The following is a 21,661-nucleotide window of genomic DNA, read 5'->3' on the forward strand; positions in this document are numbered from 1 at the left end:
AAACCCTTAATTAAGATAAATTACTATTTTAAGATTCTCTCCTATAATGTGAACTTCTCAATAGGTAAAGATAACACTTCATGATGTTTATGAACTGCACTCTGGATCCTTTTACAAACACTTCTTTGTAAGAATTAACAGAATTTCTAATATTTACCCAACAAAGCAGGCTCCATCCTGTCACTTTTAACTGAATAATCCTAAATATAAATGTTCAAGGCTCATACAAAAAAATAGAAAGCAATCAATCAAGCTTTACTACTTTGACTACTGTTAGTACTTTAAGACTATTGAAATATAAGAGGATTTATTACATCTCCTAACTTTAAAAATACTTTTGTGGATAATCTGTAATCAGTAATAACATTTCATTTTACTAAACAATAATAAAAGCCAAGCTTTAAAAAAACAGTATTAAACTTAAGTAAATCATTTGTTATTTGGCGTTCTATTAACTATACCTGTCTATAAATTAGCACTTACACACATGTATACTACATACTTGATGTTACTAATAACTGGGATCTTTTAACTTACAAGTATGATCTGAATCAAAAAAAATATTGAGTTGTTTAATGTCATGTTTTATATTTCAATTACTTGAAAGCTTGTTATCAGGTTTGATATACAAGCTAGCTATCAAAGAACTAAAGTAATACTTTAATTCATTAGATAATCAGTTCCCTTTCAAGAAGTTATGATAAAGTATTTACTGTAGCTTTTTAAAAAAGGATTCACACCATTTAAATATCTTAGCTTACAATTAAATGATCATTTCACATATCTTGGTTTTCTAAGTTTAAATATGTAAACGAACTTTGAAATGAAAATCTACATTTCATTCTTTGTGAAATACATACAAAATCCTTGGGAAAAAACAACAAAAGTTTTCAAGTGTAAATATACATTAAAAACGAGTATCTAAAGTATTTATTAAAATATTAATTGTACACTTTAATAGGTGAATTTTATATGTAAAATATGCTTCACTAAAGCTGTTATAAAAAGTTACAAGTAGTAAGAGCTAAAATACACATGCTAATTCTTTCTAATTTTAAATTAAAATCAGAAATCAACAAATTTTATATCAGAAAAGGCTTATAAAACATCTTACCTGCAAACAGTCTCTATGAAACCAAGCATTCTTACAACAAGGACTTCGTAATATGCTATAAGTTGGAATAGGCTCAATAAATTCCAAGCAAATGGTACATGGTAAGGAGTCGCTATAATTATTAGGTGAAATTATTTGAACAGGTCGATGGCTCCAACAAAATGACCTAAAAATGTAAATTATTTAAAACCAACATCTAATAAATTACAAAGCACAACTAGGCTAGCATTACAATTCACATTAGTAAGAGAAAATTTATTCATATCTCTCTCATAACTAACTTAAAATAAACTGGAATCTTGGCCCTATAAGTCAGTTTTACAATCTATGACTAAGGCAAATTGAGCTTTCCAAATGTGAACCTTTTGTTGGCACAGAATTGCAGTAACTAATATTATGTTGAGAATCCTATGTAATACTGTTAGCAACAGAATATACACACCATTGTATTCAGCACTGTACAAAATTAAAGGAACTTAAACTTTACATATTTAATCATATAACAAATAAAATGCAAATAATAACTTATTCCTAACCCACTAAATTCATTTTCATTTGTATTATCTAAACTGCAGTTTTTGTACATGGTAAAATCCATTAAATTGGTAAAGAACACAAAGACTAAAAGAAATAGAACACCATGATAGCAAACACCAAAATTCATAAGATTTTGATGTTTAAAGCTGGACTCAGGAAGCGTTTTTTTTTCAAGGGCATCCCAGGGCATAATATTTATTGTTTGCACACCATCAAATTTACATGCCTTCACTTTTCTCAAGGAGAAATACATGTGGCCCTGTGAAAGAAAACTGGACTATTTAATCTAAAGGGTGAGACTACAATCTGCAATTATATAAGATAGAAATTTTCACTGAAAATGAATAAATTTACAGTTCCATATTATACTCTATAGCTGAAATGTGATTGAATAAGCCCACTTCAGATATGGCAATTCTCAAGACTTTGCAGATAGAAATAACTCCATAACGGAGATGGGGAGAAAGTATATAATGTATACAGTCAGAGCAGCCTTGAAAAGAAATTTTACAAAGGAATTATATCATTGGAATATCCATATCTATTATCCACTTTTCTTTAACATTTATCTTTCACATCCAACAATTAACTCACGCAAAATTGCCAGTGAACTGGAAAATACATTCTCTCTGAAGTCCACATGGGAAATGGTAACTTCGTTTACATCGAGGTGTAACACATCCAATTGAAGCACCATTTTTCTTGCAAACACAGCATTTCTAGAAGAAAATATGAAAATAAGGGCTATAACACAAAAATTTTGAGTACTATTATGACAGGTTAGTGTAATAATTAGACAGTTAGGAATTCCCTGGTAGAATGAGCAGAAAATAAAAATATCTTTAAAGGCTTAGCCTTGAAAATTCCAGCTTTAAGATAGCACTCTCCCAGGCTGGCCAAGTGGCGCGTTGGTTCGGAGCTGGCTTGGGACGCCAGCTCTGAGCATCAGGGCCCCGGTTTGGATCTCACATGAGGGCCAGTGATGCTGCGCCCTCTACAGCTAAGATGGTGAACAACAGCTCGACCTGGAGCTGAGGTGCCGTGAGTCGCTGGTGATGGTGTAGGCTGCAGCCCCTGCTGCAGTGGGCTGCCATGAGCTACTGTGAGAAGCCGGCAGCCAGCGTGAGCAGGCAGCATGAACTGCCAAGAGCCGCATGAGCGGCTGTCCAGAGGCCAGCGACCGATCGACCTCACCTGGGAAGAGCGCAATGATAATACCAACATGGGCCAGTGAAGCAACATCCTCCACAACTAGACTGAAGAACAAAAGGACATCAACTTGTCTGTTCCCCTTCCCCAATTCCCCAGTGCTGTTACCCTCCCCCAATTCCCCAATAAAATCTTTAAAAAAGAAAAAAAGGTAGCACTCTCCCGCCAGAGCAAAATCATCAATTATGCTCCGGGACAGGCCTCAGTGTTGCCCTTGTGCCCAGCTTGGAGATACCACACCTGCCGGAGCTAAAACACCAATTAAGCTCCGAGACATTCAGGCTGTTTGGAGAGAAGCCCCCCCTCCAGGCTACATTAATCTGTGCTAATAGAAACCGGTTTTCCTTCCCAGCTAGGCTAGGAAAAGTATATAAACAGAAGCCTCCCCCTAGTCAGTGGGCACTCCAGTTTCAGATGCTCCCTCTCTTTTAGAGAGTTGTATCTCTTTATTCTAATATAAACTGTTCTTTACTGCAAACTTTGCCTATCTGGTCCGTGTCTCCATTCTTCGGTGCTATGAGCCCATGAATCCCGGCCACACACAAAACATCCTGCACCAATATAACGTGAACAAGGTATAAATGAATATTCCTTGTGGGGAGTTTGAAAATTATTTTCAACATACAACAGCTGTGATGATGGATTAAAGAAATTTCCTGAAAAAATTGTTCTACACAGAAACAATCTAAAAGACACTAAAAATTCACTCTTATAACAATTTCTGATCTAGGAAACATCTGTAACATAACGTGAATGAGAAAGAGAAGCTTCTTTTCCTTCCTACTTGCTAAAATATTCTAAACGGAAGGGTTCATAAACATAATGGCTATACATGAACGTCTCATTCAAATCACAATGGAAAACACATTAGGAAATATTCAACAAGGAATACAGCAAAATAATACTAAAAACCAATTTGTAAAACAATTGGGTAGGATCACTATGTTCTAACCAAATGAAAAAGGTTTAGATGCCCATAGTAGGTTAAAAAGATAAGCTCAAGTCCTAATTCTTGGTACCTCTATGAATGCAACCTTATTTGGAAATAGGTTCTTTGTAGACTTAAGTTAATGATCTCAAGGTGAGATTATCCTGGATTTAGAGTGGTCTCTAAATCAAATGGCGTCCTTTTAAGTGAAAGGAGAGGGAGATTTAAGACACACACACAAACGGGAAGGCCATATGAAGATGGAAGCAGAGACTGAAGTTAGGCTGTCATAAACCAAGGAATGCAAAGGTTGCCAGCAGCCACCAGACGCTCAGAGAAAAGCATGGAATGGATTCTCCCTGAGAGTTTCCAGGAAGAATCAATTCTTCTGAGAGCTTGATTTGCAAGTTTTGGTCTCCAGAATTGAGAGAATAAACTCTGTTTTAAGTGACCCAATTTGTGGTAGTTTATTATGACAGCCCTAGGAAACAAACACAATACCGCTGCTACTAACAGAATTACAACAGTGGTATATAAACAGAAAAACTATTAGATGGATCAAATGGATGAATCATTACTAAAATACAGAGCAAGTACCTAAAACATCTTGGAACCCTCGAAGTGGCCATTATAATGGTCACTGATGAAGAGGTTATACAGTCTTACTGTTGACCCCTCAAGCACTATCAGGTCATAGGGAATACCTTTTAACCTGAGGCTCTCCCAGTACACTGACATATAGAATTCTAGTTTAAGGTCACAAATACAGACCCCTCTTTAGAATTAAGATATACTCAAAGATTCACAATACTGTATACTCAAAGAGAGAATTCAGGTGTTTTAAGAAAACAGGTATTTCCAAACCCTAAGGGGACCTTTAGAGATCATCTTTCACCACGAGTTAGTTCACTATCATCAGGAGGTTGAGGAATTTTGATGCCAATATTCTCATGTGGCCCTTATATAAACGCCACTGGTAACCTTTCTCCCAAGGTTTTCCTTCTGCTCTAAAGCCTCTACTTTACCATTAATTCCATTGCATCCTCAACATCTTAAAAAATAATTGCCTCCATTTCTTTGCCTCAACTAAAATAAAGGTCTCTACATGCTTCCTTTATAGAATTTCTTGAATGAAATTCTGTATCCTCCTTAATTTCCCTATCCTCCTTAATTACTAGACCTGCCAAGGGGTGAAAGTGGGATATGGACAGGGATAGGAAGGGGGACAAAGAGAACGTTATTTTAATATCTGTTGCAGATTGTAGGCCACTACTCTATCTTCATACTTAACCTTCCCATTCTCTCATTTTCATTATTTCTACTTAGACCACATGGAGACCTATAGTCCTTTCATTGCACTAACCTAATAGCTATCACACAGAACATTCACGAATTATAATTGAATGAACTAAGGGTTCAAGTTTGCAATACCTATCTTGGAGACCAGGAGAAGGCACTGAGCACAAACACACAATGTCACAGAAGGGCACAAGAGGTGTGGAGATCATGAATTACTGGTCTGCATAGTTGTGTAATTTTTTACCTAAACCCATCATTCCAACCCAAGCAACTGAGGTATGTATAAGAATGAAAAGTGAATGACTGGGTTGACTCAGGTTTGAAGTTTGAAGAACAGCAGACTGGAAGTATGTTTGTAATTCTGATGGTAAGAGTGGGTGAAATGATGGGTAGGTTGGAGTAAGATAAGGAAGTGAAAACAGTATTGTCACATACATTATGCAGGGGTAGTTAAGCACTTTTTCATTTGCAAAAAATACAAAATATTCTTCTAAAATTCACCATATTTGACAAAAATAAGCACTGGAACATAAAATCAAAGTCTTATAAATTTTTAGTAGAGAAAGTGACGGGTAAGACTTCCCTAGCATTGATAATATTTATGATATTAGTGTAATGAGTAAAATAATTTACTTACCAGTTTAGAAGCTCTATTCACTTCTTTCCTGATGTCTTCTATTAGAAAACCATAAACTCCTTCTTCTTCTTTACCTCTTTGCCAGATTCCACTTGACAGCAACTATGAATATATTCTCAATTAGAAAATAAACTCTAAGAAACTAGTTTGGAATAAAAAAAATATATATATCTATATATATATATCTATAACACCCCAATAAAAAATAGGCATAAAACAACTCAAATTTCAAGCACCTCTTTTTCATGGTCAAAGTAAGAGGCTACTGATATTCTTTAATTTGGAAGACACTGTATATTAACAGTTCATATAACCAAACTGGTTTCTAAAGTATTCCAGGAAATAACAGAAAAAGGATGGGAGGGAGGGAGGGAGGAAAAAGATTACCTATGATTAATTTTTAGGGTAAAAATGTGGTAAATACTAAAAAGTGTAAATGTAATAATATAAACTCTACAGAAATAATTCAGATTATCAGTGATATTTCAGGCTAACTTTAACCCTAGCTAGATTCTGAATCATAAAGGCATATTTACAGGGAAACTTACTGAAACACAGGTTTGAAACATTAACAGAAATTGTTCGAATTTTAAAATATCTGATTTTCAACTTCAGTTTAAATATGTTAAGAGAGCACAAATCAAGAAAAAGCATGGGAGGGCCGGCCGAGTGGCGCAATGGTTAAGAACTGGCTTGGGACGCCAGAGGGCCCCGGTTCGGATCCCACATATGAGGGCCAGTGACACTGCCCTCCACGGCTAAGATGCTGAACAACAGCTCAACCTGGAGCTGGGCTGCCTCTGAGTCGCCGGCGACGGCGTAGGCTGCATCCCCTGTGGCAGTGGGTTGCCATGGGCTACCGTATGTAGCCAGCAGCCACAGTGAGCGGCCGTCCAGAAGCCAGCGACTGATGTGCCTCGCCTGGGAAGAGCGTAATGATGGTGCAAACTTGGGCCAGTGAAGTGACGTCCTCCACAACTAGACTGAAGAACAAAAGGACAGCAACTTGTCTGTTCCCCTTCCCCCAATTCCCCAGCACTGTTCCCATCCCCCCAAGTCCCCAATAAAAAAAAAATCTTAAAAAAAAAAAAAGAAAAAGCATGAGACTGTGAATAAGAAATCCCTACTTCCAAACCAAGCTCCGTGTCAAACTTTCTGGAATCCTAAGAAAGTAATTTGATGTCTCTGACCTTAAAAACAAAAATAAAAACACTGGACTAGATTAGCTTGTTTCTCAGTCTCTTTCAGCTCTAACATTCCATTGCCACTTGTAATATTACCAAACTTTCCTGTTCACGATGAAATAGAATCTTGTTAAGTATTGATCCTGGGGTCAATATGTTTTTGAATTATTATACTCATTAACAAAATAAGACAGCATGTAAGGAAATTTTTGATATGATCCACTTAAATGTATTAAGTAATTCAAAAATACTTCAAATTTGTGATCAGAGGCTTATTTTAATCAGTACCATATATCCTAAAGAAAATCAAAAGTGATATACATTACCTAAAAATCAGTTATAAAAAAATAACCCACTGACTAATAAAATAACTCTCTTAATTCTACTACATAAAAAGTGAAACTTAGGGTCGGCCAAGTGGCTTAGTTGGTTAAGAGCTCGCTCAAGAGTTTGAGCTCTGAGCAACAGCAGTTCGATGCCCGGCCCAAGCTGAGCTGCCGCTGAGCTGCCAACAGGTGGCAGGATGGCTCAGCTAAAAAAAAATAAATAAATAAAGTGAAACTTAGGAAAATGAAAAGGTTTTCTTGTGTGATGAAAAATATAATAGATCCTAACTTACAAACAGATTTGGAATTCCAGCTTCAGGTTCCCTTAAGTCTTGGTACAGAGTAATTAGGTTCCTAGACCAGTATACAAGTCTATTTAACCCATAGGGTGCCTGAGACACAAAACTATAGTCTTGACGAACCACCAAGAAATATATTAGATGTTGTCTCAAGGAAGCATCTTAAGAGTTTTAACATGGATACTGTGGTGGGTATACAAATATGTCCACAAATTTGTTGATACTCCTTCCTTTAAGAGGTGGGGTCTAATTCCCTTCCCCTTGAGTATAGGCTAGACTTAATGACTTGCTTACAAATAGTATAAAGCAAAAGTGACAATGGTGTGTGACTGTGAAGACTAGGTCGTATGATTCCATTTTGGTGTACTTATCTATCCCTCTCTTTATCATCACTTGCTCTGGGAGAAGCCAGACACCATGCTGTAAACAGCCCTACAGAGGCACCCAGGAAGAACTTCAGACAGGATTCAACAAGGTGAGAAGTTGGTAGAGGGAAGGGAGAACAAATGAGAGACTAATACTCAGTATGTAATCACTTTTTGTTTCTTCTGAGTGACCCATAAATTAACCTATTTCCTTTTCTACAAATATTTAATACCTTCAGTCAGAACTTCTCTTTCCAGATTCTCTGTGAAATAAAATGCTTTCCTTCTACTCTCTGAACTTTCAAACAAGTCTTTTCTGAGGTTTATCACTAGCAGCAATGAAAACAAGAAAGTGGCAAAAAGAACAACTCCCTTAGAGACCAAACCATTTTCTCCTCCTTTTGTCACTTAGGCCGCAAAGGGTTAGACAAAAGTAAACAGGTAATGATGACAGGTCTTTATACATACAAAATTAATTTCATAATTTTAGAATTTGATAAACAAAAAAAATTATTTTTACATATAGGTGAAATGAAATCCAGAGAAGTTAAGTGACTCACCCAATTCTTAGAAATCAGTCATCAGGATCTAGTTCTTTTCTTTGGAAGGATATCAAATTACAAGGATTTAATTATAAATTATACTCACCAAACAATAGTAATGTACAGTGAGATTCCATTTCTCTTTGGTTTTCTTTTCTCCATATTTACTAGGACAGTCATCATTCTTTCGACAGAAAACACAAGCTAATAGTGAAAAAAGTAAATAGATGTAAAAATATTTTTTAAATTTTCAAAAAAACCCCATGGAATTAGTGCTTCTCTCAATTGATGTGTTCAATTCATTCTGAGTGACCAAATCACATTATAGTTATCAGTAACTTAAAATGTCTAACACCTACTTTTAAAACACAACGTGACTTTACATTTTTTCATTAATTTTTGATGATGAATTTCAGTGTATAGTTAAAATGCCAACTTGCAGGGTAACAACACTGAAAATAATGGATTAGGAGATTTCTGGTGTAGGTGGCGGAGTAGATAAACATTGTGCTCAGCTCCTCTCAGAACCACATTAACTACGACTAAACTACAGAACAACCATCACTGAGAATCGCCCGAAGTCTAGCTGAACCGAAACCCTACAACTATGGACTACAGAAGAAGCTACCTTGAAACTATTGGGTTGTTGGAAAAGTCATGATGCATTTTTGCAATAAAAAACAGAAAAAATACATCATGACTTTTCCGACAACCCAATAGTAGGAGAGGCAGAGACACAGAACTGGCTGGTCCCACTGCAGTCTATGACGGTTGAAAATCTGGAGCGATATCTCAGCTACAGAGGTATGATGGGTCCCAGCTCCATACCAGGCTGCCTGGCCCTGGGTTCCAGTGCCAGGAAGAGAAGTCTCCATAACTTTTGGCTGTGAAAACCAGCAGAGATTGTGGCTGAGTGAATCGGAGGGTGGCTGGAGTCCCAGGCGAACATCTTAAAGGGACAGCACATGGAATTACCTGCTGACGGACTGCTCACTCTGAGCTCCACCCTGGAGCAGTGGTTTGAAAGGTGCCAAGGACATATGGGAAAAAACTGAATTGTCTGCTTCAGGACAATGGCTCGAGGGCAGCTTTCTCCTAGATGGAGGAGCTGGCAGAAGCCCTTGTTTCTTTGCTGAGCCCTTCCGACTCCCAGCATGCAGATGCAGGCAGCTGCCTATCTGAGTCTCCATCAAACTGGCTATCACCTTTCATCTGCCTCGCCCTTGTGATTCCCTGAGACCCTGCTTGCTCCACCCAACTTTCAGACAGATCTAAGCCACTTCCAGTAGCTTTTCCATAAAAACAACCTGTCTTACCTCATGCTGCAGACTTTCACAAAATCTCTCAAAGGTTCACAAAAACAAGCAGCATCTGGCTTCAGAGTGTCCCCTAATTCTGGCTGGGCAGCCCTAAGCGCGGCAATAGTGGCGGCCATCCTTGTTTCATAGAGTAGCTTCTTAAGGTACTTCTAAGCCCAGTGCAGACAGCGGCCATCTGCGGGTTACTTTGTGGCTCAAAGTGTGTTGCCCCAGGCAAAGCACAGGCTGCAGGTAAACTTGGCCTGTAGCGGGTCCCCTCCCAGGAGGCTCCAGGGCTGGCATATCTGGTGGCCAGGTTTAGACTAAGCTGGAGCATCATCCAGCCACCTCCAAGGACGACACACCCAAGGGGCAGACTGGGCAGGCACCAGAGCCCTGCTAAAAAGCAAACCCTGCTCTGTAGGCTCATCCCCTGCACCACAACTCCTCCGCTGTAGTCACAGCAAGTCCTCACAACCAATCAGCCTCAGGGTCAATCCCTTCCATTGCTATGCAAACAGCAACCAAGGCTCAACTTCAACACCAGGGCACACACAACCCACGCAAGGGACACACCTGGAGCACCTGGCTCTGGTGACCAGAGCCTGCACCACTGGGTCCCACTGGACACCTCCTACATAAGGCCGCTCTACTAAGACCAGGAGGCACAGCAGCCCTACCTACTACATAGAAACAAACACAGGGAAGCAGCCAAAATGGGGAGACAAAAAAACACGTCCAAAATAAAAAAACAAGAACAGAACAAAGCTCCAGAAAAGAAATAAACAAAATGGAGACAAGCAATCTACCAGATGCAGAGTTCCAATCACTGGTTATAAGGATGCTCAGTGATCTCAGAGAGAATTTCAACAAAGAGGTAGGAGATATAAGAATGGAGATAGAAAACATACAAAAGAACCAGTCAGAAATAAAGAATACAATAACGGAAACAAAGAATATATTAAGGGAATCAACAGATTACAGAAAGCAGAGAATCTAATCAGCTATTTACAAGATAAGGTAGCAGAAAACACACAATCAGAACAGCAAAAAGAAAAAAGAATCCAAAAAAAATGAGTAGAGTTTAAGGGTCTTCTGGGACATCAAGTGTACCAACATTTGCATTATATGGGTGCTAAGAGAGAGAGAGAGAGAGAGAGAGAGAGAGAGAGGGAGAGAGGGAGAGAGAGAGAGGAATTGAAAACCTCTTTGAAGAAATGATGACAGAAAACTTCCCTAACCTGGTGAAGGAAATAGCTATAAAAGCCCAGGAAATGCAGAGAATCCCAAACGAGATGAACCCAAAGGGGCCCACAACAAGACACACTGTAATTAAAATGCCAAAGGTTAAAGACGAAGAGAGAATCTAAAAGTAGCAAGAGAAAAGCAGTTAGTTACCTACAAGGGAGCTCCCATAAGGCTATTAGCTGATTTCTCAACGGAAACTTTGCAGGCCAGAAGGGATTGGCAGGAAATACTCAAAAGTGATGAAAAGCAAGGACCTAGACCAAGATCATCACTCTACCCAGCAAAACTATCACGTAGAATTGAAGGACAGATAAAGAGGTTCCCAGACAAGAAAAAGCTAAAGGAGCTTATCACCAACAAACTAGTATTACAAGAAACATTAGAGGGACTTCTTTAGGAAGAAAAAAATAATAAAAAATATGAATAATAAAATGGCAATAACTACATATCTATCAACTATTACTTTAATTGTAAATGGATTAAATGCTCCAATCAAAAGGTGGGGTGGCTGAATGGATAAGGAAACAAGACCCTTACATATGTTGCCTACAAGAGACTCACTTCACACTGAAAGGTACACACAGACTGAAAATAAAGGGAGAGAAAAAAGATATTTCATGAAAATGGAAACAAAAACAAACAAAAAAAGCTGAGGTAGCAATGCCAGACAAAATAGACTTTAAAACAAAGGATATAACAAGAGACAAAGGACCCAATAATCCTACTTCTGGGTATTTATCTGAAGAAACTCAAAACACTACTTTGAGGAAACATGTGCCTCCATATGTTGATTGCAGCATTGTTTACAGTGGCCAAGATGTGGAGGCAGCCTGGGTGTCCATCAGTGGATAAATGGATAAACAGTAGCTGGTACATATATACAATGGAATATTGCCTGGCCATGGAAGGAAATGGGTTCTTGCCATCTGCAGCGGCATGGATGGACCTGGAGGGTATTGTGCTAAGTGGAGTATCTCAGACAGGGAAAGACAGATGCAATGTGATTTTGCTTATAAGTGGAATCTAAAAAACAAAGTAAGCAAACAAATAAAACAGAAAAAATCATAGAGAACATTTTGATGGTTGCCAGATAGAGGGGGAGATTGGGGGTGAGTAAGAAAGGGGAAGGTATTAAGAAATACAAATTGGGCTCAGTTGGTTAAGAGCTCGCTCAAGAGTGTGAGCTCTGAGCAACAGGGTCGCCGGTTCAATTCCCGGCCCGAGCTGAGCTGCCAACAGGTAGCAGGATGGCTCAGCTAAAAAATAAAATAAAAAAGAAATACAAATTGGTTATGGTGGGAATGTAGGATATAGCATAAGGAATATAATCAATAATATTGTAATAACTATGGTGTCAGATGGGTACTAGATAGATGGGAGAGGGGTTTGAGGGCAGGGTGAAAAGGTTGAAGGGCTTAAGAAGTATAAACTGGTAGTTACAAAATACTCATGGGGATGTAAAATATAGGGAAGATAGTCAATAATATGGTAATAACTATGTACAGTGCCAGGTGGGTACTAGACTAGTCAGGGGCATCAATTCTTAAATTATATAAATGTCTACCCACTGTGCTATATAAAATAACTGTACACCTGAAATTAATACAAAATAACACAATGTCAAAATAAATAAATAAAAATAATGGATTAGGAAACTTTAAAACTCCACTAAAGCAACGATTATGCTGCCAAAAACAATCAGAATCAATTTTTCAGAAACTCTGAAATCTAGTTTAAAAAGTTACAATTGGTAAAATGCTTACTAAAGAAACAAGTTATTAAATTTTGATGAGCGCTTTATGGCATTTTAACTTACCTAACCTACCATCCCCCACTCTCCAGCTGGGTCATGGCCTTAGGTACAATGGCCCAGGCTCCTGGTATGGATTGTCCTTGTTCTCAAAAAACTGTGACTTTGTATTTTGACCTGTGTGGTGGCTCCCTCAGGAACAGGCTCAGTCAGATGCTTGCCCATTTTTCTTCCTCTTACTTTTCAATTACAGTTGACATTCAATATTACATTAGTTTCAGGTGTACAGCATAGTGGTTACACATTTATATAACTTACAAAGTGATCCCCCTGATAAGTATCGTACCCACCTGGTGCCATAAATAGTTATTACAGTATTATTTATTATATTCCCTATGCTGCGCTTTATATTCCTGTGAGCTTATCCTTGTTTCATCTGCCTCAGAACTTTCTCAGGGCTGGAGCCTGACCATTTGTCAAAACGTTTAAGGCAAATATATAGCTGCAGCAGCTTGAATCAAAGGATAACAGACAGGGCAAACAGGCAACAGACTAAAAAGTCAAGGAGAGAAGAAGGGGATACACGAGGAAATAAGGGCTTAGAAAAGTTCCCGCCTACACTGGGGGAATCTGGAAGAACAAGCACATGCTCAGGGCTGGATTTATGCTCAGGAAAGACCCCAGAAACACAAGCTTTCACCTCTGGCTAATCTTTAGGTTCATGAACATCTATGTAAAAACAGAAAGATCCCAGGCCGGCTGAGTGACACATTGGTTAACAGCTGGCTTGGGATGCCAACTCTGAGCAGCAGGGCCCCGGTTCAAACCCACATGAGGGCCACTGATGCTGCGCCCTCTACAGCTAAGATGGTGAACAAACAGCTAGACCTGGAGCTGGGCTGCTGTGAGTTGCCGGCAACGGTGTAGGCTGCAGCCCCTGCTGCAGTGGGCTGCCGTGAGCTACCGTGAATGGCTGGCAGCCAGCGTGAGAGGCCGGTGGCCGGTGTGAGCGGCCCGTGAGCTGCCCTGAGCGGCCGTCCAATGGCTGGTGAGTGACTGTCTCACCCAGGGAAGAGCGCAATGATAATACCAACATGGGCCAGTGATGTGACATCCCCCACAACTGGACTGAAGAACAAAAGGACAGCAACTTGTCTGTTCACGTGCCCCGATTACCCAACGCTATTCCCCTCCCCCAATTCCCCAATAAAATCTTTAAAAAAAAGTCAATAAGCACATTAAAAGATGCTTAATATTATTAATCAGAGAAATGCAAATCAAAACCACAACGAAATACCATTCCATAGTAACAAGTAACAAATAACAAATGTTTGTAAGGCTGTGGAGAAATAGGAACCCTCATACACTGCTAGTGGAAATGTAAAATGGAAAGCTACTTTGGAAAATAGTCTGGCAGTTCCTCAAAAAGTTAAACATAGTCACCATATGACACAAGTTCAGTCCTGGGTATATATGCAAAAGAAATGAAAACAGATATATAAACATATCTTATAAACTAATGTTCATAGTAGCACTGTTCACAATAGCCAAAAAAAAAAAAAAAAGAAACTAACTGTCCATCAATGGATGATGAATGGATAAACAAAATATAGTATATATACAATGGAATATTATTCAGCAATAAAAAGGAATGAAGTACTGATACATGCAATAACATGGATGAGCCTGGAAATATGCTAAGTGAAAGAAGCCAAGCACAAAAGGTCGCTATATAGGAATCCATTTACACAGTAATATAATTAAAAGGGTGTGGCACATAGAACTGAATAAGTGTTAGTATTATAATTATCAATCTTTTCTATCCCATATCTACTAGCACAGAAAATTTCTAATAACATACTAATAAAACAGTGAGAAAATCCTTAGCTGAAGAGAAGTCTCTGAGGATCTCAAGATGGCAGGCCAATATTAGATGGAAGGAGCCTGAATCTCTAAATGACTGCATGGAGCAGAAAGTCTGTCTGTCCCATCTCCCCTAACCATGTTGGACTGTAACATGGGTAAGTAATAAACTTTTATTGTGTTAAACCATTAAGACTTCATGGTTTACCTATTACAGTGGCTTGTCTTATTTACCTTAATATATGTTATCAAGAATGGATATTATTCATTAAAAAGGTACTATATATTTGTTAGCAGGCTCGTCATAAAATAAATTCCATGATTAGAAACAAACAGCATGAACTAATATTTAATATTGTGAAATATCACCCCTACATTTGCCTTCCTCAACCAGTTTAATAAGCCATAACTGAAAGGCCCTTCCCACAATCTCTAAAAAGATTTCAAATTACTATCCTCTTATAGCAGTTTTTTTGTTGAAATGAATACACATAATATTGTACTTTAGTAAATGGATATATGTAGTAAGCATGGATCAGGTAATTCATTCTTATTGTTTGAGTAGCATTTAAAGAGATGTATTACAGTAAAAAAGCAAGAGTAAAATATCTTAATATTTTAAATTACATTTGAAACTATTTTAAATACAGTTACTTACCAAGAGTCTGTGAACCATCAGGTTTATTTTCATTCATTTTACTAGGAAAAATAAGAAGATACAATACAGCCATCTTAATTTTTGAAGTCTCAAATTATCCATTTTAGTAAATTTAGTCAATGCATGATTACAAATAAACTGCATATCATTTCTTACTCTAGTACATAATTTCCTCACCTTTGATACATCTAAGACCAATAGTTCTCAGCAAGAGTGGTAAAGCCTGGAAACATGGTTAAAACTGGAGGAAATATTTTTTAGTTCTCAAATGATTAAGGTGACTACTTGCATTTAGTGGAAAGGGCCCAGGATTTCAAAACATCCTGCAATGCACCAAACAGACCTACACAACAAATAGTCCAGCCTCGAATTTCCAGCTGGACATTCAAGTAGGTAAAAAACAAAACAAAAACCTAGTTATAATTACATTAACCTAGAACCTAAGCCAATTTTATGCATAAAAATCATCTTTGTTTCCCCTGCTATTTTAGGACAAAATAATTATTTCCATCATGCATGGATATCTTTTTTCTTCTTTCTATTTTAGGATAAAATGATTATTTCCAAACTACAACTCCTGTGTAAAGTCAACGAAATTTGTACTTTAGTTCTGTTCAGAAGTTTACCAAGATTTGTTCAGTTTAGGAAAAAATAAAAAAACACATCATCAACAGTAATGCCATTTGTATTTGGGTAGCCTACAAAACCTTTATCAGGCTGTGTTTGTGGCTGTTACATTTGCAGGGATTCCACACAGAGAGAGCTGAAAGCATCTGAATGCCACAGCACATTCTATCTAGTACAGTGCTCAACCACTTACCTACTGAAAGACATTGATCTGCCTGCCTCTGCCTCCTCACTAGTTAACAACAAACAAAATTATATTTAATACTGAAATATAATTTTTCTAACTGTTCTCTAGTGCCAAAAGATCAAATGGAGGAAGAACAACATCTTAGTAACAAAGTTTCAATTAACCCAGGGTATATGAACAGCCTACTTGAAATGTTATGACATTTAAGTATAACATATGTGCTAACTCTTGGAATTTAAATGGAAACAAAAAAAAATCCACAACATAATGATGCTACTAGGTAAAAGTAATCTCATCTTATAGCTGCAAAATCAATGCTCAGAGAGGTTAAACACTTGTCCAAGGTCACAGAGCTCTTAATTGGAAATAAACTAACCTGTAATTGAGTGACTATGCCACATGAAAATAATGAAAGAGCATGATAAATAATACAGAATATTAATATCAAAGGAAGTACAAAAAACACAAAAGATTACTATCGAATTTCATTAATGCTTTCTTACAATATAGAATTTGTATTTCATACTGATTGTAAGAACAGTTTTGAGTTTCAACACTGGTTTTCTCATATATCGCATTTGTGCTTTCATAAAAAGTCATAGTCCAAGTCTTTTGAATCACTTTGACTCCACATCTTCAATATGTTCTGGTTTTTCCTTAAAATCATCTGTGCCATCAAGCTTGGTATTTCTTTAAAGAATCCATAAAACAACTAAAGGGTTCCACTTTAAGCAGGCTTTACAATTCAGTAGGTCCAGCCTACCTACCTTTCCTCATCCCCTCCCTACAATCATTAATGTAGGGTTAAAGGAATAGTCCTTCAGTGTTTCTTGATTTTTTTATTTTTCTCTTTTAGAGGCATTGCTTATTCTCTACAGGCATATGACAACACTTTGGATGTTTGTTCATAAAATGACTGCATGGGGCCTGCCAAGGAGCACACTGGTTGAGCGTTGGCTTGGGACACCGGCTCTGAGCAGCAGGGCCCCAGTTCGGATCCCACGTGAGGGCTAGTGGCGCTGCGCCCTCTATGGCTAAGATGGTGAACAGCGACTTGACCTGGAGCTGGGCTACCATGGGTCACCGGTGATGGAGTGGGCTGCAGCCCCTGCTACAGTGGGCTGCCATGAGCTGCAGTGAGCGGCACACAGCCGGCATGAGCTGCGGTGAGCCGCCATGGGCAGCTATCCAATGGCCTGCGACCGATCCGGGAATCGGTCTCACCAGGAAGAGCGCAATGATAATACCAACATGGGCCAGTGGGGCGACGTCCTCCACAGCTGGACTGAAGAAAGGAGGGACAGCAACTTGTCTGTTCCCCTTCCCCAATTCCCCAACGCTGTTCCCCTCCCCCAATTCCCCAATAAAATCTTTAAAAAAAAACAATAAATAAATAAATAAATAAAATGACTGCAGACTGCCTCACTTGGCCACAACTGATGGAGGATCACAGCCTGATTTTAAACATGCTAAAAGGTATATGGGAGTAAAGGGGGTAATCCATCTAAAATAGATGAAATACAGTAAGTAGAAAGAATAAATGCCTGTTTTTTATTAGAACATCTTTATAATTCAACTTCTGATAATGAATTCAGATTTCCATAAATCCATTCATACCAAAGAATTTATACAGAAAATTCAAAAAACACCTACTACTTCACCTCGAGTAAACATAACAATGTTAACTTATAAATGATGTTCAGTTTCCAACAACACAAGATTTATATCAGATCCATTCTCTCCATTTTATAATTCCTTACCCTCGTCCCTCTGTGAGTAAATCGCAACTATCTATTGTTTACTTTTAGATTTATTGTAACTCACAATAATATTGAGGCCCACTATATAGGCAACTTCAATAAAGATACTTAAAACTCTCTCAATGGCATTGATGCAAACATTATTCACACATATAAAATATATGTGAATAATATATAAACATAAAATAAACTTTATGTTTATTTCAATTTTGTTAATTACTCAGCTACACTGCTAAATTCCATAAGGGTAAAATAAATATCTGCTGAATGCAATTGATAATTATGCTACAGATACTGGTACGAATGGACAAGGTTCTAGGCTAAGTTTTCTTTGTAAAGAAATCATAACATCTGCTACTCATCCCCTTCCCACTTCAAGGACCCAAGGCATCTCTCTTTGTGGACAGTGTGATGAAGTCCGGTCTAGATTTTTATAATAAATGTATAGAAAACAATTTTACTTTTAAGAAGGCATCTGAAGCTTCTTGTTAATTTTAGAACTGTGTACTAAACAAGTACAGTAAAAGCTCGGCTTGCGAGCATAATTCGTTCCGGAAACATGCTTGTAACCCAAAGCACTTGTATATCAAAGCGAATTTCCCCATAAGAAATAATGGAAACTCACATGATTCGTTCCACAACCCAAAAATATTCATATAAAAATGACAATACTGTAATATAATACAAAATAATAAAGAAAATACAAAATATAAAAAAATAAACATTAATCTGCACTTACCTTTGAAAACCTTCGTGGCTGGTGTGAGGGAGACAAGAGAGAGGAGGGTTATTGTGTAGCATGACTTTCACTATCACTAACCGAATCACTGCTAGCTATTGGCTCAATGGAATCTTTTTCTTTTCGTGCTGCTTTAACAAGGAACCTATCCAATGACACTTGCTTTTCCTCCTTTTGAGGATTTTGCGGAAATGTGACATTGCACTGCTGTTAAACAGATTCATCGCTTGCACTGCTACAGCCTTATTCAGGTGGTGCTTTTCTACAAAATTTTGCACTGTTTCCCACACTTTACACATCTCCCTAATCTCATTTGAAGTGAGGGGTTCCTCCGCCTTTTTCTCCTCCTCCTCCTCTGCAGACAAGATCTCCTCCATAACCTCCACGCATGGGAGACAATCACTCACACTCCCGCAGCGAGACAGAGAACTACTGGCTCAGTTGTGATCATGTGACGTTCAGCATCAGGTACTACTTGTATTGCAAGACACCGCTCGTTTATCAAGTTAAAATTTATTAGAAATGTTTGCTCATCTTATGGAACACTCGCAGAACAAGTTACTCACAATCCAAGGTTTTATTTCTCGTATTTACAAACAAATATAAAAGAATAAAATTGAACATCAATCTCACAAGACACACAAACTAGTACAGGAGTATAGAGGACTATGCTTGAAAAGCCTCCAAAAAGCATTGGCCATAAGTTAATTATAAAAAAGATCTCCAATGCTATCAAAACATGAATGGGAAAGGTTTTTCCTATGTATACCAATATCTAATAAGCTTTATATATTGGGTTGTTGGAAAAGTCATGACGTATTTTTTCTGTTTTTTCATTGCAAAAATGTGTCATGACTTTTCCGACAACCCAACAGTCTTTCAAAGTATATTAAGAGTATTGCACATGGACCAATAGAACAAACCCAGAAATAGATCCACACTTTTCTAGTCATTTCAAGAAAGGTACCAAAGCAATTCAGTGTGTATGTTGGGGAGGGGGGAGAGGGGGAGTCTTTTCAACAAATGGTGCTGGGGGGTGACCGGTTAGCTCAGTTGGTTAGAGCATTGTGCTGATAACACCAAGGTTGCAGGTTCAATCCTTGCATGGGCCACTGTGAACTGCGCCCTCCTTAAAAAAGAGTCAACTATGCCATTGCCCCATGAAAGCAATGTTTAACCAATGACCATGGCTGTTCCCCAATAAAATTTAAAACAAACAAACAAATAAACAAATGATGCTGGAAAAACTGGATATCCATATGGAAAACAAATGAACCTGGATCCATACTTCACAACATAAATAAAAATTAATTTCAAGTGGGTCATAGACCTACTTGCCAAAACTTGTAAAAGCCAAAACTATGAAAGTTTTAAAAGAAAAAGTAATACATTATACTTCATCAACATTAAAGCTTCCACTCATCAAAAGATACCACTAAAAAGTGAATATGCATGCCTCAGGGTGGGAGAAAGTATTTGTTAAACATGCATCTGACAAAGACTTGTATTCCAAATACGTATGCATAAAGAACTCCTGCAACTCACCAATATAAAGCAAACAATCCAATAAATAAATGGGCAGATGACATGAACAGACACTTCATGATGGAAGATATATGAATGGCAAATACACACATGAAAAGATGCTCAACATCATGACAATTAGGATAATAAAATTAAAACCACAATGAAAGACCACTTCATACCTCTAATAATGGCTAAGATTAAAAAGACTACCAACACCAAACGCTGGAAAGGATATGAAGCAAATGGGGAACTCTCATAAATTGTTGATGGAAATGTAAAATGGAACAATTTTGAAAAGTTTGGCAGTTCTTAAAATTAAACATATACTCATGCACCTAGCCTTTGATGCAGGAATTGCACACCTAGGTATTTATTCAAGATAAATATAAAAAATAAAGACAGGAAACTTTATACAAAAATGTTTATTAGCAGTCTTCTTCATGACCCTCCAAAACTGGAAACCCACAAGCCCATCAACTAGAAAATGGATTAAAATAAATGCAGTATAATGATAAAATGCAATACTATTTAGCAATGCAAAGGTAAGAAGTGCTGCAAGATGCAAACAAAACAGATAACTCTCATAGATATTATGCTGAGTGAAAGAAACTACACATTACTATTCATACCCACATTATTCCATTCACATGAAGTTCTAGGACAGGCAAAACAAATCCACCATGAAACAAATGAACAGTGCTTGTCTCTCAGGCACGGAAATGACTGGAAAGGGACATGAGGAAACTTTCTGAAATATCCTACTTTTGCTAGGAGGATCTAAGTAATAACATTGATACAAAGAAGAAATCCTGATTTCCAACAGAGATACCAGAGCTACAGGTAAGTTCTCTTAACACAACATTCCTTCTCTCAATTTTGTAGTTTTCAAGGAAACAACCTAGGTCCACTTCATAGTCCAGACCTGACGCTGACTCCTTTACCACAGTCCTGGCTTTGCTTTGTCCCTATGAAAACACTACTTCATTTAAATTTCACCTAAATGTCACCCTTCTCTGAAATCCTATAAGAGATCTATTTTACCCTTTGGTAAGAAACGTTGTGATTCCTCTGGTCTGTAATCTCATTGCAATGAGTCAAAACCCCTAATTATCACACTACAAGTTTATTGCTGGTGGTTTTAGACAGTAGAAAGAATGATAAATGTAAAGAAACATGAGTTGGTGAAACTGCATAAAGGGGATATAGGAGTTCCTTACACTAGTATTTTAACTTTTCTCTAAGTTTAAAATTGTATCACAGAGCCGGCCGAGTGGCGCATTAGTTAAGAGCTGGCTTGGGACGCCAGAGGGCCCAGGTTCAGATCCCACATATGAGGGCCAGTGACACTGCTCTCTACAGCTAAGATGCTGAAAAACAGCTCAACCTGGAGCTGGGCTGCCATGAGTTGCCGGGGTCGGCGTAGGCTGCAGCCGCTGTGGCAGTGAATTGCCATGAGCTACCACGTGTAGGCAGCAGCCAGCGTGAGCAGCCAGCAGCCGCAGTGAGCAGCCATCCAGAAGCCGGCGACTGATCTGCCTCGCCCGGGGAAGAGCGCAATGATGGT

The 21,661-nt window shown here is 38.0% G+C and overlaps 1 protein-coding gene across 6 annotated transcripts in view; it reads right to left on the reverse strand.

Annotated features, from left to right (window-relative positions):
• G2E3 (G2/M-phase specific E3 ubiquitin protein ligase) overlaps positions 1 to 21,661 on the reverse strand; it is a 56,227-nt gene that overhangs the window by 25,656 nt on the left and 8,910 nt on the right. For 3 of the 6 annotated variants that reach the window (XM_019654288.1, XM_019654292.1, XM_019654290.1), the window contains exons 2-6: positions 15,258 to 15,298; positions 8,547 to 8,644; positions 5,725 to 5,826; positions 2,246 to 2,370; positions 1,115 to 1,280 (exon numbers count right to left, since the gene is read on the reverse strand). In XM_019654288.1, the coding sequence (XP_019509833.1) occupies positions 1,115 to 1,280; positions 2,246 to 2,370; positions 5,725 to 5,826; positions 8,547 to 8,644; positions 15,258 to 15,298 (532 nt within the window). Of the gene's footprint in view, positions 1 to 1,114; positions 1,281 to 2,245; positions 2,371 to 5,724; positions 5,827 to 8,546; positions 8,645 to 15,257; positions 15,299 to 15,434; positions 15,479 to 18,570; positions 18,589 to 21,661 lie in introns of those variants that run through there. The other 3 variants (XM_019654287.1, XM_019654291.1, XM_019654289.1) reach the window with 2 other exon arrangements.

Source organism: Hipposideros armiger, unplaced genomic scaffold (assembly GCF_001890085.2).
Source record: "Hipposideros armiger isolate ML-2016 unplaced genomic scaffold, ASM189008v1 scaffold_218, whole genome shotgun sequence".
Taxonomy (NCBI): Eukaryota; Metazoa; Chordata; class Mammalia; order Chiroptera; family Hipposideridae; genus Hipposideros; species Hipposideros armiger.